This window comes from Trachymyrmex cornetzi, unplaced genomic scaffold (assembly GCF_001594075.2).
Source record: "Trachymyrmex cornetzi isolate Tcor2-1 unplaced genomic scaffold, Tcor1.1 scaffold99, whole genome shotgun sequence".
In the NCBI taxonomy this organism is placed as follows: Eukaryota; Metazoa; Arthropoda; class Insecta; order Hymenoptera; family Formicidae; genus Trachymyrmex; species Trachymyrmex cornetzi.
This window is the reverse complement of record NW_017300343.1, coordinates 119,588-133,435: the sequence shown is the minus strand read 5'-3', so window position 1 is coordinate 133,435 and position 13,848 is coordinate 119,588. Positions and strand designations below refer to the sequence as shown.

The 13,848-nt window shown below is 35.6% G+C and overlaps 1 protein-coding gene across 1 annotated transcript in view; it reads right to left on the bottom strand.

Moving 5' to 3' along the window:
- LOC108770164 (homeobox protein aristaless) overlaps window positions 1–8,296 on the bottom strand; it is a 145,824-nt gene extending 137,528 nt beyond the window's left edge. Inside the window, exon 1 of the mRNA XM_018521557.1 lies at window positions 7,852–8,296. Coding sequence (XP_018377059.1) covers window positions 7,852–7,999 — 148 coding nt within the window. The 5' untranslated portion in view covers window positions 8,000–8,296. The remainder of the gene's footprint in view (window positions 1–7,851) is intronic.
- Window positions 8,297–13,848: the final 5,552 nt, after the last annotated feature.

Here is a 13,848-nt window from a genome sequence, read left to right as displayed (position 1 = left end):
AAATACCTTAATCAAAGTATTATTAATAAAATATTATTAATTAGTAATAAAGTAGAAAATGGAGGAAATTACTTTGATTAAGGTATTCATTCATCTTCCCTTCGAAACAAATCAATTTTGGAGACGAAAAACGGCAGAAATTAAGTTTAACACCTAATACAATATAAAGAATTTGATACACAATTATATTATACCTAGTGTTTGGACTCGATTTGGCTTTGAAACGCATATTGATATAAATATTTACTAAATATAAAGATATATTTATTTGGCACAAGAACCATTAATTTGATTTAACAATCATATCTTTTTACTAAGCAAATATTTATTTACTATAAATAAATATTTAGTTGGCACTATTCAAATATAATATTAAAATTTAATACATTTCTTCTCAGTGCGATAATTTTATTCCTTAATGAAAGTATTCTTGTTCAATACGTATCCCCCTCCCCCCAATTACATGTATATTCAATTTATTGTTTTATTATCGTACGAAGTGCTCAATTCTTAGTCAATGACTCAAAGTTTCTACAAAATGCCTCGTCGGATTTACGCCACGGTGATATCAAGCTCTTTTGAGGTATAGAATCGCAGGCTGGAAGTTTGCGCGGGATGTCCGCGACTCCCCACGCAGCCCGTACCCCGATAATTGGTCTTACGAGCCGCCATTTAATAAATAACCGAGACAAACGATCGCCACGTGATCATACGTTAAAATTCGTACCGTCGCTCTTCGTTTATCCGTCAGTCTAATAAATTCTCTCAATACTTCGCAAATCATCTCGCGCGTTCAGCGGAGGGTTGCGCGATGCTCGAAAGACTCGTGCATGGTACCACGGCGGCGCCTGCGAGAGAAGCAGCCGCGAATTTCTCGGAATATATCCAGCCTACGTGAAATATATACACACGTACGTGTACGTGTGTATGTAGAGGACTCGGCGCGGGATAAAGCTCTGCTAATTGGTGGCGAGGACGAGCGGTGGTGAACGCCTGCGCCACCACCGGCTGGCTCCGCGGCCCGCGTAATTCCGACTAATTTATTTGATTGCACCAGCATGCCCGGCTCTCCTCGTCGTAATAAGACTCGTCTCTCTGCCCTACCTGCCGCCCAGACCCAACTCCCACCGTCAAGAAAGTAAAGAAATGCCCGCCCGCGTTCGATCCTCGATATCATTTCGAGTTTCATCCTTGAGATCGCATCGCGCGCGAACGCTGTATACTCGACTCGCGAACAACTTGGTGCGATTAATTAATAAATTCGAGACTTGTAAATCTTGACTAGAGTCCTAGATATAACAGAGAAGCGTAACCGAGCATATTTAAAGGTTATAATTAATCATCCAAAGAAAAAATGGCGACCTGTGTTTACATCATGTCATTCCGCAAACGAAGTGCGATTCCTATAACAGTAGTGTTTCTACTGACTTATACAAAGAAATACTGATTCTCTTTGGAGACTACGGTATACATATCAGGATTTAAAAATAATGATACTACCAGAGTCCTAGAAGACTATCCATAGAAAAAATGGCGGAACCAATCAGAAATCGGGACAGCGGTTGCGCTTCTCTGTTATATCTAGGACTCTAGTCTTGATCAACCATTTTTCTAAAATAAAATCTATTACAAAAAATGAAATAGAGATAGCGAATTAACATTAATCTCGTGAGTAATAATTGATAGATATCTACATCTCACTGGTATATTAATTTTACGCTGGCTATTTTTGTATTTTTTTCATAACTACAAATATTGCTTAGCTTGATTCGTCGACCCTCGTTACGTTTATTGCTATGTATTAATAATCAATATCGATTTCATATTGATATAATTTTCATTTCAATATTGAGAGAAATGTGTATGAGAATCTAATACATCTGAGACAAAGCTAACGATAAATTGTAATCTTTAATACAGTTCAATGTCAATATTAAATACGAAAATTACAATGTGAGGATTAATATTTTTCAAACCAATTTTCTTTTTCTTAATCTCCGAATTATTTTTACAAAGTTAATTTTACAATTTGTAAAATACATGTGATTTTAAGAAATAGTGATCTTGCAGTTCCAATTATTTCTTCCTTTCTTCGATAACCGACGAAAGCGCAGATTCTCGCAGGTTCTCTCGCAGGTTCTCTCGCAGGTTCTCTCGCAGGTTCTCTCGCAGGTTCTCTCGCAGTACCCTAACAGCTCCTTAACGAGGATCAAAGGCACGATATCCTCGTGTCGTCGCGCATGCGGACCCACGCGAGTGCGCGTGTGTGGGTTTCAGATGCGCTGTAGGAACCCTTAATAACAATGTCGCTCGCAGTTAGTACATGGGCGGTAGGTTAGTTAGCTAAGACTGCAGATGTTCGGCGTTTGAACAGGAAGGGACGGAGAAAGGGCGGAGGAGTAAGGGGCGAACGCTAATAAAACACAATTAGCGGACCGACCAATCAGCGGTCGACGCGGCACTATATACGCACGTGTAAAACCCGCGCGGCATTATTTACAGCCCGCCCGACGCGTATTATTGGCAGGGTTTCTCTTTGTTTTTTGCAATTAACAGCGCGGTGTTGCAGGAACCCGTTGAAGTTGACGATGAAATTTTTGACAGCCCCTTTGAGGCTCTTCTTGGAGAACACTTCATGGACTTGTCTAGCTTTTAAAACCATCTGAGGACATCCAATTGTAAGTTATCAGTTATGAGCTCCATGTATCCTTCATAGTAATAAGGAAGCTAAGCAATTTTTTACGATTAACATAACACATTCATATTAATCAGTAAAATTTTTATTCAGTCTATTCCATTCTCTTTGAAATATTTGAAATGTTATAATATTTATCACACATCTTTTATGGAAGAACAATTTGAAATAGCTTATATTTTATATGATAAGACGATTTAATTATTTACTCGGAAAGAAATGAAATTTTTTTTCTCTGGAAATGTATACGTTTAAAGGAACGAGCGTCAATTGTTTGGTAACGTGCTATAAAATGATTTAACATAATTACTCCATTTATTTTAAAAACGTACGAAAGATATTATGATACATATTACGCAAATCATTTTTTCTATAACGTTTACATTCAATTATACGTTAATTACGAGATGTAGTGCGATGACTTTGTGAGATTACAAGCCTCGATTAATAGTCCGGTTGATCGATCTGCAAATTTAATTCGTGCGCTATAGATTACGGCTTGTCGTGCACTTATAAACCATGTCTGATGATTATATCTTTAGCGATGCTGTCAATCGTGCAGTGTTGAATGAATAATTCTAATAGCACAGAATATTATTATTATTTATTATTCTTAGTAATATGAAGTAACAAGTCATTATTTTTTAATTGCTTTTCTTATTTAATAGATAATTATATTACGTTTTTCTTGCAATTATACATCAAAAGAATAAACATTTTATCGAAAATTTTTGAAAATGTCTCTTTTTAACTAAACTAATGATTAACTAGACTAATAAAATAATGACGTAACCTCATTTTGACGGAAAAAGAGATTTGTACTGAAAATTACTAAGAAAGAAATTCTCATAAATATGTCTTAAACGGCTGGTTTCATACGATAAAAGTTTCGTAATTTTATGCAATTATACTGCAATCACTAATTTGAATGAAGAATTTGTGAGCACTGGGGCTGTAACGTTTCCAGAACGATGAAATTTTAAACGTGAGGGTGGGTCGTTTCTGTAATGGGATAACGGGAACCGATGGGAGGATATAAAGACGTAGCTTACCCGCGGGGAACATCAACCCTCGCTCGTGAAAGCCAATCGAGCACGAACAACCACCCTAATCGCGGAGCGCCATTGGCTCGGAGTTACTCCAATTCTATTACACCTTCTGTCATGGCCATTTATAGCGTTTAATCGACCAGACCGGATCGTAATATGGCGGCGATAAACCCTCGGTTGAGCCATGCACATGCCATCTCACCCCCAAGATATTTCTATCGTTAAATAGAAAAGTCAGCATTTGCAGTTTCGAGATAATCGCAAATGCAAGAGTACTTTAGATTACCTTAAATTACATTTCTTTCAATTTCGCTTTGTACTTTTTGTTCATTATTATCTGGAAGAAACAAAACAACGAAACAGATTAATTGACATTCTCAATTCAACGAGAAATTTAATAATAAATTTGATCAAGATATATATATATTACTGCATTTTAATTGTAATTATGGTGAACTTTATAATATTGCATCGGTAATTATAAAAAGTTTTAATGAACTATATAATATTATACAAAAATAAAATCGCGTGGCATTAATACGGCGATAAATATTTTGACAGATTTCTAACATGTTAAAATAATATCATCAACCAATCGAATAATTCAAACTTTCAAGTTGAAATAAATATTCTTTTATCAACTCTGACAGTAATTACCGCGGTAAAGGTAACTTTTTAAAACATTTTTATTCGCTGTACCGCGGTATTGTTAAGCCAACTACTTGAGCTCGCTTATCTATGCGTCTGTACAGTGGGTAATTATTTATACTCATTTTTAAATATTTACCTACAAAGTACGCAAGAGAGTACGCTAATAATACCCGTGCGGCATTAATGTGGCGATAATTATACGGTTCTGTCCTCTTTTGGAACGTCGATGACAAAGTAAACTGAAAAAAAATTTACAATTGTGTACGGAAAATTATTTTAGTAATAACCGAGTGAGAGAATGCTTCATTTTTATTTTATAGAAATTAATATATTATATACTTGTTTTTACTATGAAAATTTAAATATATTTATAGAAAAATAATCTAAGCGCCTAAGCTAGATAACAATGATAGCAATGTTCCTCTTGAATAATAACGATTATCTTTTAAGATACAATTTTCACGTATCTGTTTTCTGTCGAGCAGAATTCGTTAACTTCTTAGTGCATCGCAACTATATTAGATTAGCAATTCTTATTTTGTTCGTGCTTATCTATATGCAACGTAATTCGTTTTACGTATCGGGTGTGTATAACGTAAGGCAAGTGAGACCAAATGTAAGACGAGATACATTCCAGTTTTTAATGGAAGATAATTGAAGAATTTGAAGAATAATGTGATAAACACGACACATGCTTATCATACGTGCGATAATAAATAACGAAGATATGAGTATACCGTATTTTTATTTGTTATTAACTAAATAAAGTCTTTGCATTATTATGTATAATTTTTCGGCTACACCGACTAGATATGATGCTTGTCGCCTCTCATGATAATTAATAAATACCGCGCGTCTGCGTTCCATTACGTTGCGTGTACGCGTAATGTTAATTTGTTAATCAACGCGCTATCTTGTTAATTATCCGATAACAAGCCGATAGTTTATAGAGTTGCTGGGAGAATGAGATTCCGTTATCGTGCGAGCTCGTTTCGCTTTATCGGCTGACGACTAAATGGTAATTCGCTATTTATTCGTCGCAAGAAAGTCGAGTAATGCGCGTTATCGTAGCCAGGCAGGTATTTTGCATATCGGCCAACTAGAAACTCGGCCGCGATGCGGTGCAGCGTGTGGTAGCATTTTTTCCGTTATTCCACGCTCGTATCGCTTCTCTCGCGAGACTGCATTCTAGCTGTGCGAATGCTCGCGATGCTGCGGAATTTTTCTAGTGATGAAATATCGAAATCATATATCAATTTGGATTATATCTTTAAATCCCCGCAGGAAAGGCATAATCGTTTATTTGCAGACGTATCAGTTGCGTAACGTTCGACAAACTATTTTGAATTACTTCAATTACTCGGAAATTAGACATTTAATTGTTATTTTACTTAATGTCAACTGTATCATATGTACATTAAAATTTGTTTTGACTCGTAGCTCTTCTGATTATATTTTGTTTTATTTTTATTGTTATGTTTTTATTATATTTGAATATGTAATTATCTTTGAAAAATCCAGTTTTTTATCGTAATGTCATAATACTGGGTAAAGCTGTGTGCTTTCAAATTATTTTACAAGAAATCTGTAACAATTCATTTAGTAACATGATAAGATTATATGCAGAAAACACAATTTTACTGAATAATTTAGAATTTTACTAGATACAAATCTGAAAATAATTTTTTAGGCAACAAAAAAATTTAACTCTAGAGTAACCACAGTTTGAGTTTCCATTAAAATTATTTTGAAGGTATAACAAAATTATTTTCTTCATTCTGCAATCAGCAAATTTTTAGATCCTTCAGAAAAATTATTCTTTCCGTGTACTAATCGTGAAAGAAATAGGATTAAAGTAATAGGAGCAATAAGAATGTGAATTATCGTTTTCAAACATTTTTTGTTTAGGAATAACTTCTAGCAGAGAAGGGCTTACGGGAGTGATGTAATAATTTGCTCTAGAACTCTAATTGGGCATCGTTTCAATCACGTATTTATCTACACCGTCGATACGTGTCGGCAATAACGACAGCGATACAGTTTTTGCTAGATCCATGGGCGGACTAATTTCGAGTTAATCGCTGTCTTATCGCGATCTACCGACTTTAAATGCGCCTTAATTAACTCCGCCGCTCTTATAAGGGCGGTCGGTTTTTGCTGAATCTCTGGCACAAAAGGCACTCGTCGGGAAAAAGTAAACCCTGGAACCGCAGTTTCTCAAGCCTCGGAATGTCGTGCGGCTTTGATAGAAGAGGTAACTGATCGTCTCCTCCGAAATCCCGGTGACGTGATCGATCTTTTGTTTTTCCAATGTTTCTATCCGCGGATTTAATGAAAACATTTGCACGTTTCCTTGAACTAATTTTTAGGCTGTTATTATACGCGAAAATATCTGTAATCGTCTCAGGCATAATGTTTCACAAGTCATAAACGGATTGATATATAAGCACTTTCAATCTGTCATGTTACTTACATTTTTATTTATCTTATATTGCACTTTGTCTATTAAAAATGCCGCATTTAAACATCTATTGAAATTAATAATTTTATAACTATGAGAATTAAATTGCATGTTCTTTTTTTAGATCTGCACGAAACTTGTCGCGAATTTTTTCCCAATCACAAGCGTCACATTCGATTTGTGTGCAAACACATACAAGAAACTATCACTCAAATTATTTCTATATATCGCTATAATTAAGGATTCCATAGCACCATATAATCAACACGAAGAATGGATTTTTTATACGACGACAAATTACATAGATCTACTAATAATTACATTTCCAACTTAATCAACTCAATAATTAACTTGTCCACCATATGGCCTTAGAATATGATATATACCTGTCACTTATCATAAATATAGTCGTTTATTTCTATTTATGCTATAAGAGCAAGTTCTTGTTTTATCTGTTATATATTTATCCATATTTTTATATACGATTATTCAATTTTGTATGATATTTTCCACAATTATTGTCATTTATAGATATACAAATTTTTTTAATAATACGGATTTAAGTTAGAGCTACTATAAGGCACAATGTTACGATTGTTAATTTTCTTGTTTGTGTCTCTTGGTAACTATGCGTAAAAAAAACCGACAAAAATTTGTAATAAAATTTAATTAATTGATTGATTAAGCAGCAGAAATTTAAGTTAATATAATTTCATTAAGATCAACTTTTAATATTGTAGATACTATAAGGATTTATGAAAACGTATCTTGATAGTCTTTATGTTACGTATTTCATAGTATTATAGTAAAAGTGTACTGAGTAAATATATCTATTTATTTGAGATAAATGTAAGAAGTAAGTATGTATGTATCTTAGTATATCTCAGTTAGTATATCTTAGTTAGTATATCTTCTTCGAAAGACGAATTTATGACATTACGATTGTTTTGATCGTCGCACGATGAATGATAAATTTAAGTAGACTAAAGACTCACTTTGCGAGCGCTCATCATCTTGCGTGGGAAGCTCCGTTTCCTCGACATCGACAAGACTGCGGATGCTGAAGACGCTCTTCGCTACTCTGGTCTTCTGTAGATCACCGACGCCTTCCGTAGTCCTTCTAGGCGTCGTACTGAGATCCATCGTTGATAGTCGCACTATTTTCGCGAATAGGAACGAACGGGGAAAGGAATTGGCATTTCACGTCCTCTCACCGTACACATCGAGATCGTGTCGTCTCCGTCGTCGACGTTGTCGTCCGCATCTTCGACCTCGTGACTTCATTAACGAATAACAAATGAATGTTCGCGAGAAAAGCTTCAGTTTCTTCACACGTATCAGTCTTTTCAATTTTGCCAATCGTCGAGTTCGACGATATTCAATGTGTAATACTCGAAAGAGTAAGATGTAATTTGCAGCTTCTCAATTGGACGGACTCGTTAACAAAATCGTAGACCACTTTAACACATCGTTCTCTATTTACATTTTTATATCTCAATTTTCTTTCAAAACACTGCAGCGTTCTTATTTATTCCTCCTTCCTCCAACTTAACGACAACTTAATCTCATTGTCAACTTCCTGTCAACTTCGATAACTTTATTCGAACCTGTCACGCGAACTGAGTTTCGCTTATTTTTAAAAAAGAGCTGCTCGTTTACTCGCCGCGTGTCTTTTTCATTTGAATCACATTCGTCGTAACAATTGCGGATATGCACCTAGATAGCAGACCGTCGTTAGTTAAGTCGTCAAGCCACGATATCTCTGGGAATTCAACGATAACTTGGTTTCTAACTGAACAGTTTTTTCTAATAGCGGATACAATGATCACATATCACACGTTATCGATTGCACTTTTTTTTCTTTTTGATCTCGGAGATCGATTAGCTTCGAGTGTTTGATGATCAGTCTTCTGACGTTGCACTGATGTTCCCCGTGATTCGCGTTACCATGTGACGAATCGTTTCCTTATGAGAAAATTTTAGAAAATCTCTCCTTCATGAGTCAATATTCCACTATTCTAGTTGGTAGTCGCTTCACATTTCTGTTTCTAGGCGAAAACAACCGTTCTCGTCATTCGATAATACCTCCGGATGGATCATCGAGTTGTTTATATTATCAACTCTGACCGGAAGCGCTTTATCACATTAATTGTTATCAGAAGCGCGTTATAGCAATCGTGGACTGAAAAGTTACTCCTGCCAGGCCTGTAAACACGCACAGACACGCACCTGGGAGGATCGATGAACTCTTTCACGGTTCACGTGATTCAACTTTCGGCCCGTCCTTGTTGTGTTTACGAATCGCAACGCCTGATCCGATCTTCCTTCTGTTTTCGTAAAACCACGACCAGTTTAAGGTCCAGTCAGTCACGGAGCGAAAGGAGATTCTCAATCTTCGCCGTATATTAAATAAGTAGCTCCTCACGCGATTATTTCCAATTTTCGAACAGCGAAACGATCAGCTGACACTCGTGACGTAATGACAATAGGACGGTGGAGATCTTGCGCAGTCCAGCTCTGTGCGGAGTAACAGTTTTATCAATCTAAAGTTTTTTTTAAGAAAACACATTGAAATCACTAAACGTAGCAAAACTCTATCCAAGAATTATGATTATAATTATATAAACATTACGAATGAATAGAGCGCGTGAATATTTTATCACACAAATTGCCAATTGCAAACTCGATTTGCAACGTTTGTAGTCAGTCTTTAAGAAATTAATGGCCAATCTTGATATATTATCAAATTCTTCGAGACAAAGAAAATATCACTTTTTCTAATGAAGTCGAGGAACTCTTCCTCGGTATGGCTGTTTATCTGAAACCTACTCGCAACGTAGGCTCTAATAATTATAAATAAAAGAGTGGTATATCACATTTTTTTTCTACGTATATACATATACTCAATATTGTCTCTTCCGAGATATTGTAAAATTCGTAACTATTGTTCCATAAGTTCGTATAAATGTCATATCGACGTAAAACACAATAATTCTTCATTGGACCGATTATTTGCGCCACGATGTCCATCAGCACATTTGTTTAACTTCTCAAAGTAACGTTAACATAGAAGATTGACACCTCTCATCACTTAAAAATTTTTCTCTAACTATGGTTGTGCGGTTCCAGTACAAACATAATTAATTTACAGGTATGTACACACAAGTGCCGTATCCAATTAGAATACCTTTCCTATTGAATTTATTATTCATTGCGATTTGCATCACGCACACTTTTCTAATTTTCCGAGTCCGAGCGGCGTGCCTGCGGGCACATTCTCCATAACGAACAGCGATCAAGTCATCGACATTCACCTAGAACGCGGTCGGATAGCCGGCTCGAAAGCGGACTTGACAGTTTCGTCATGACGAAACGAGAGAGACCGTTCGAGAGAACGAAACCGTAGGCGCGCGGCACACACGCGTATCGCGAACTCCTGGCCGGCAATGTGCGCCGTCGCGTTCCCTCCACTTCGAGGAGGTCGATCGCTTGCGCTGCCCAAGGTGATACCAGGTAGTAGAGGGGAAGGTGCGGAGAACCTGCGACCGCCTTCGTGCTACAAAATGGAGTTGCACACAGGTTGAGAGCCCGCCCATTGGGATCCACCCACAACCGCGAGAAGGGTTGGCCGAATCTTCTCTTCCGGAGGCTGTTTCCTCTGACGGGAAGAGATGACGGTTGACTCGCTTCGCGTGCGCTCGGACGTCTCGAACGAGTGGCTCGGTTTCGATGATTTACTTAAAATTACCGTAAAAAGAAAGTATTTATCTTATCGGGTCGATTTTCGACTGCTTCAAATTTAAATGATAAAAAAGGTGGTTTGATAATGTTGTGATAGTGATCTACGGAAGATTTTGACTTAGAATCTTTTTATCATAAGATTCTAAGACTTTTTTAAGAAAGAAACGAAGGTTGTTTATTCATATTTTATATTTATAAATATGTAAGAGCTTAAGAAAGTTTGATTGTTGTCAAATCTCATTGAACTATTAAAGATAGTATTAAAAGCATGGATATGAATTGGCGAGTGCTAGCGTGGCATGGCAGACAGCGCATTGGTCTATGCCAGAGGTCCCGGATTCGATCCCAGTAGAAATCAAAATATTTACGCTCGTGTCTCCTCTCGGAAAAGGCCGGCAATCTTCCGAGAGTATCCTTGCCCACAGAAACATCTCTCGAAAAATCCGCCATTTGGAATCCAGCATTGAAACTGTAGGTCCCATATGCTCGTGACATTTGAATAATCAGCATGTGCAAGCATATGAGAGAGGTGTAACACAGTCCTAATATAAGAAGAAAAAAAAGAAGAATTATCAATTGAAAATGTGAAAAAAGTGATTTTTATTTGTATCTATTTACGTATCTGAGATATATTTATATTCTACACTAAATGTTAAAATCAGTTAAATCATATGGTCCTATTTTTGGAAATAAAACGCAATGTCCTAGTTTTTTGTTTAAATCATGTTAAACTTGTTATATTGATTAAAAAAGTAAATAAATATGTTTAGCTAGGACTCTCTCTTTAATATAACAATAACAGCTAATTCAAGGCTACTGAGAATCAGCGCGGGAAGGGGTGTGCAATTGTTATAATGTAAAATATGAATTGATTACTCCATCAATTGTTATAATGTAAAATATAAATTGATTACTCCATTGATGGAGTAATCAATTCATCTTTTACATTATGACAATTGCACACCTCCTCCTGCGCTGATTCTCAGTAGCCTTGAATTAGCTGCTATTGTTATTGTTATATTGAACATAATACGGAAAAACTTTGATATCTTGTAATAGTTAAACATTAATTGTGTGTCAACACAAAAGTCTCGTCAATGTGGCGCCAATTGTTTTACAACTTCGATACTTATCTAAAAATAAATTGAAGATCTTTTGCAAGAGATGATGTTAATTGTAACAAAATTTTGAATGGAAACCACATTAGAATCAGGGGCCTATATTATAATATTTTCCTCTATATTTATTTATTATATATTATTTCTGACTTTTTCTCCTTAAAGTTTTAAATAATTCAGAAAGTTTTGTATTTGACAAAAATGCTGATAAAAAAAAGGGAAAAGGACTTTAAGGTTATAGCTTTGGGAATTGGAAAACGTTGCGGTAGAGGGGGTATTTGCGCAAGTGAACGAGTTCGATAAGTAATTCTCTTCGGTTTATTTTATATGTAATGTTCATTGATTTTTAATACAATACGTAGTGCGTTTAATAATTCGCCATAATAGCCAGCCATTAGAAGCACCTCGAACGGCAGGAAATTGCAAAATGACAGGTTTTTGATTATGACAAACGCTTTTATACAGGAAAATTCCGCAATACATGGTGCATGAGTTTAATCTCTTCAAGCCTATTATTTACAAAAAGTCATCGCAATTAAATATAATTTGATTTTTCGTGCATTGTTTAATTTGCGTAAAAATAATACTTATTCTACTTATTACTAATAAAGAAAGTAATTACGATTTTTCGTAATTTATAAATGAATTACCTACTTTTCAACCGTGTTTGATATACAGCGACTTACGCAGGTCGCAATGATAGGTTGAAAATCGCAAGGAAGTAAAGATAAAGATAATAAAAACGCAATTCTGAAAGAGATCACATTCGATACAGTTCCGCTAATAATATCGCCCTTTGAGGCGCTTCGCATCGCTGAATTTTGACAACAGACATTGTCCTGCACAATCCGACGAACACAATTAATTTGGGCGAGTATAAGTAATACAATTCCGCAGTGACACGTCGCTTTACAAATTCCTACATGACTACGATCAACGCAAAAGAATTTCGAACGAATCGAAATACGGAAAAAGGACATTGCGCTTCTACTGTGTATCGCAAATGTAACGGAGGTTCGAGGACGAGCTGTATATCTTGTAACGAAGTCATAATTTCGTACTTTTAATCACGTAAAATTAGATTCGTGATATCTATTCTTCGTGATATCTATAATACAACTCTGCCGACGCGAAAAGAGATTCAAAAAACCAAATAAATATATATTATTTTCACGCAATAACTAATGTAAAAATAATCAACTCCATTTCGCTTTTAGTATGAATATAAATTCAAAAAGAATATTTTAAACAAAAAAGTAATTTATCTCTGTTTCATTCATATAAAAATTCATACGTAAATATTCAAAATATGCATATATTTTCCCATAAAAATAAGATATAAAATTGATCTGTACACAGAATAGCACGAAATTATCTGAAATACACTCTAACAAATTCGTGTCTTATTTACGAAATATTATACAGTTCAGATTGGTAACCAACGTAAATTAAAAACTAAAATGGGAACTCAACGTGATCCGATGTCGTCGTGTTATCGCAATTTTGTGCTATTTTTTGTAGCGCGATCTCGACCGTGTAAGTGCCAATCACTGCGAAATCGAAGGCATGTCTTTTGCGTAAGCAATACAAAATGCTGCTGTCAAATAAATACGAAAAGAATAATAAAGAAATGAGTGGAGAAAGAAAGAAGAGTGGAAAAGAAAGAAGCAAAGTATCAAATAAATATAATTGGAACTGCAATAGAGAGATTGACTGATGTGATTTGAAGTTTTAACGCAAAATATGTGCAGCCACAGCGGAGCACGACAAAAACGGATAAGTGAATCTCAGACTGTAATAATAAAAACAGATCAGCATCATTATCACCAGCATTTGAATGACAAAAAAGTCATCGTTTATCGGAGCCACCAACAACGAGCCTGAAATTTCAACGGAAAACTAAAAATTAAAGTAAGATTCTCATGTATAGACTTTGGCAAAAGACTATGCATCGCTTTAACAGTTTGACGGAGATACTAAGATGCACATGTAAAGAGAAATGCAAAGAAAGCGTTCTTCGTTACAATACTAATTTATGTTAATTCCTGCCTGAATCTCGCTGGCGAAGATTATTTAAATGAAATTCGTCCTCGAACGTGAATGTGAGAAAAGACATCTTTGGCACAATAAATA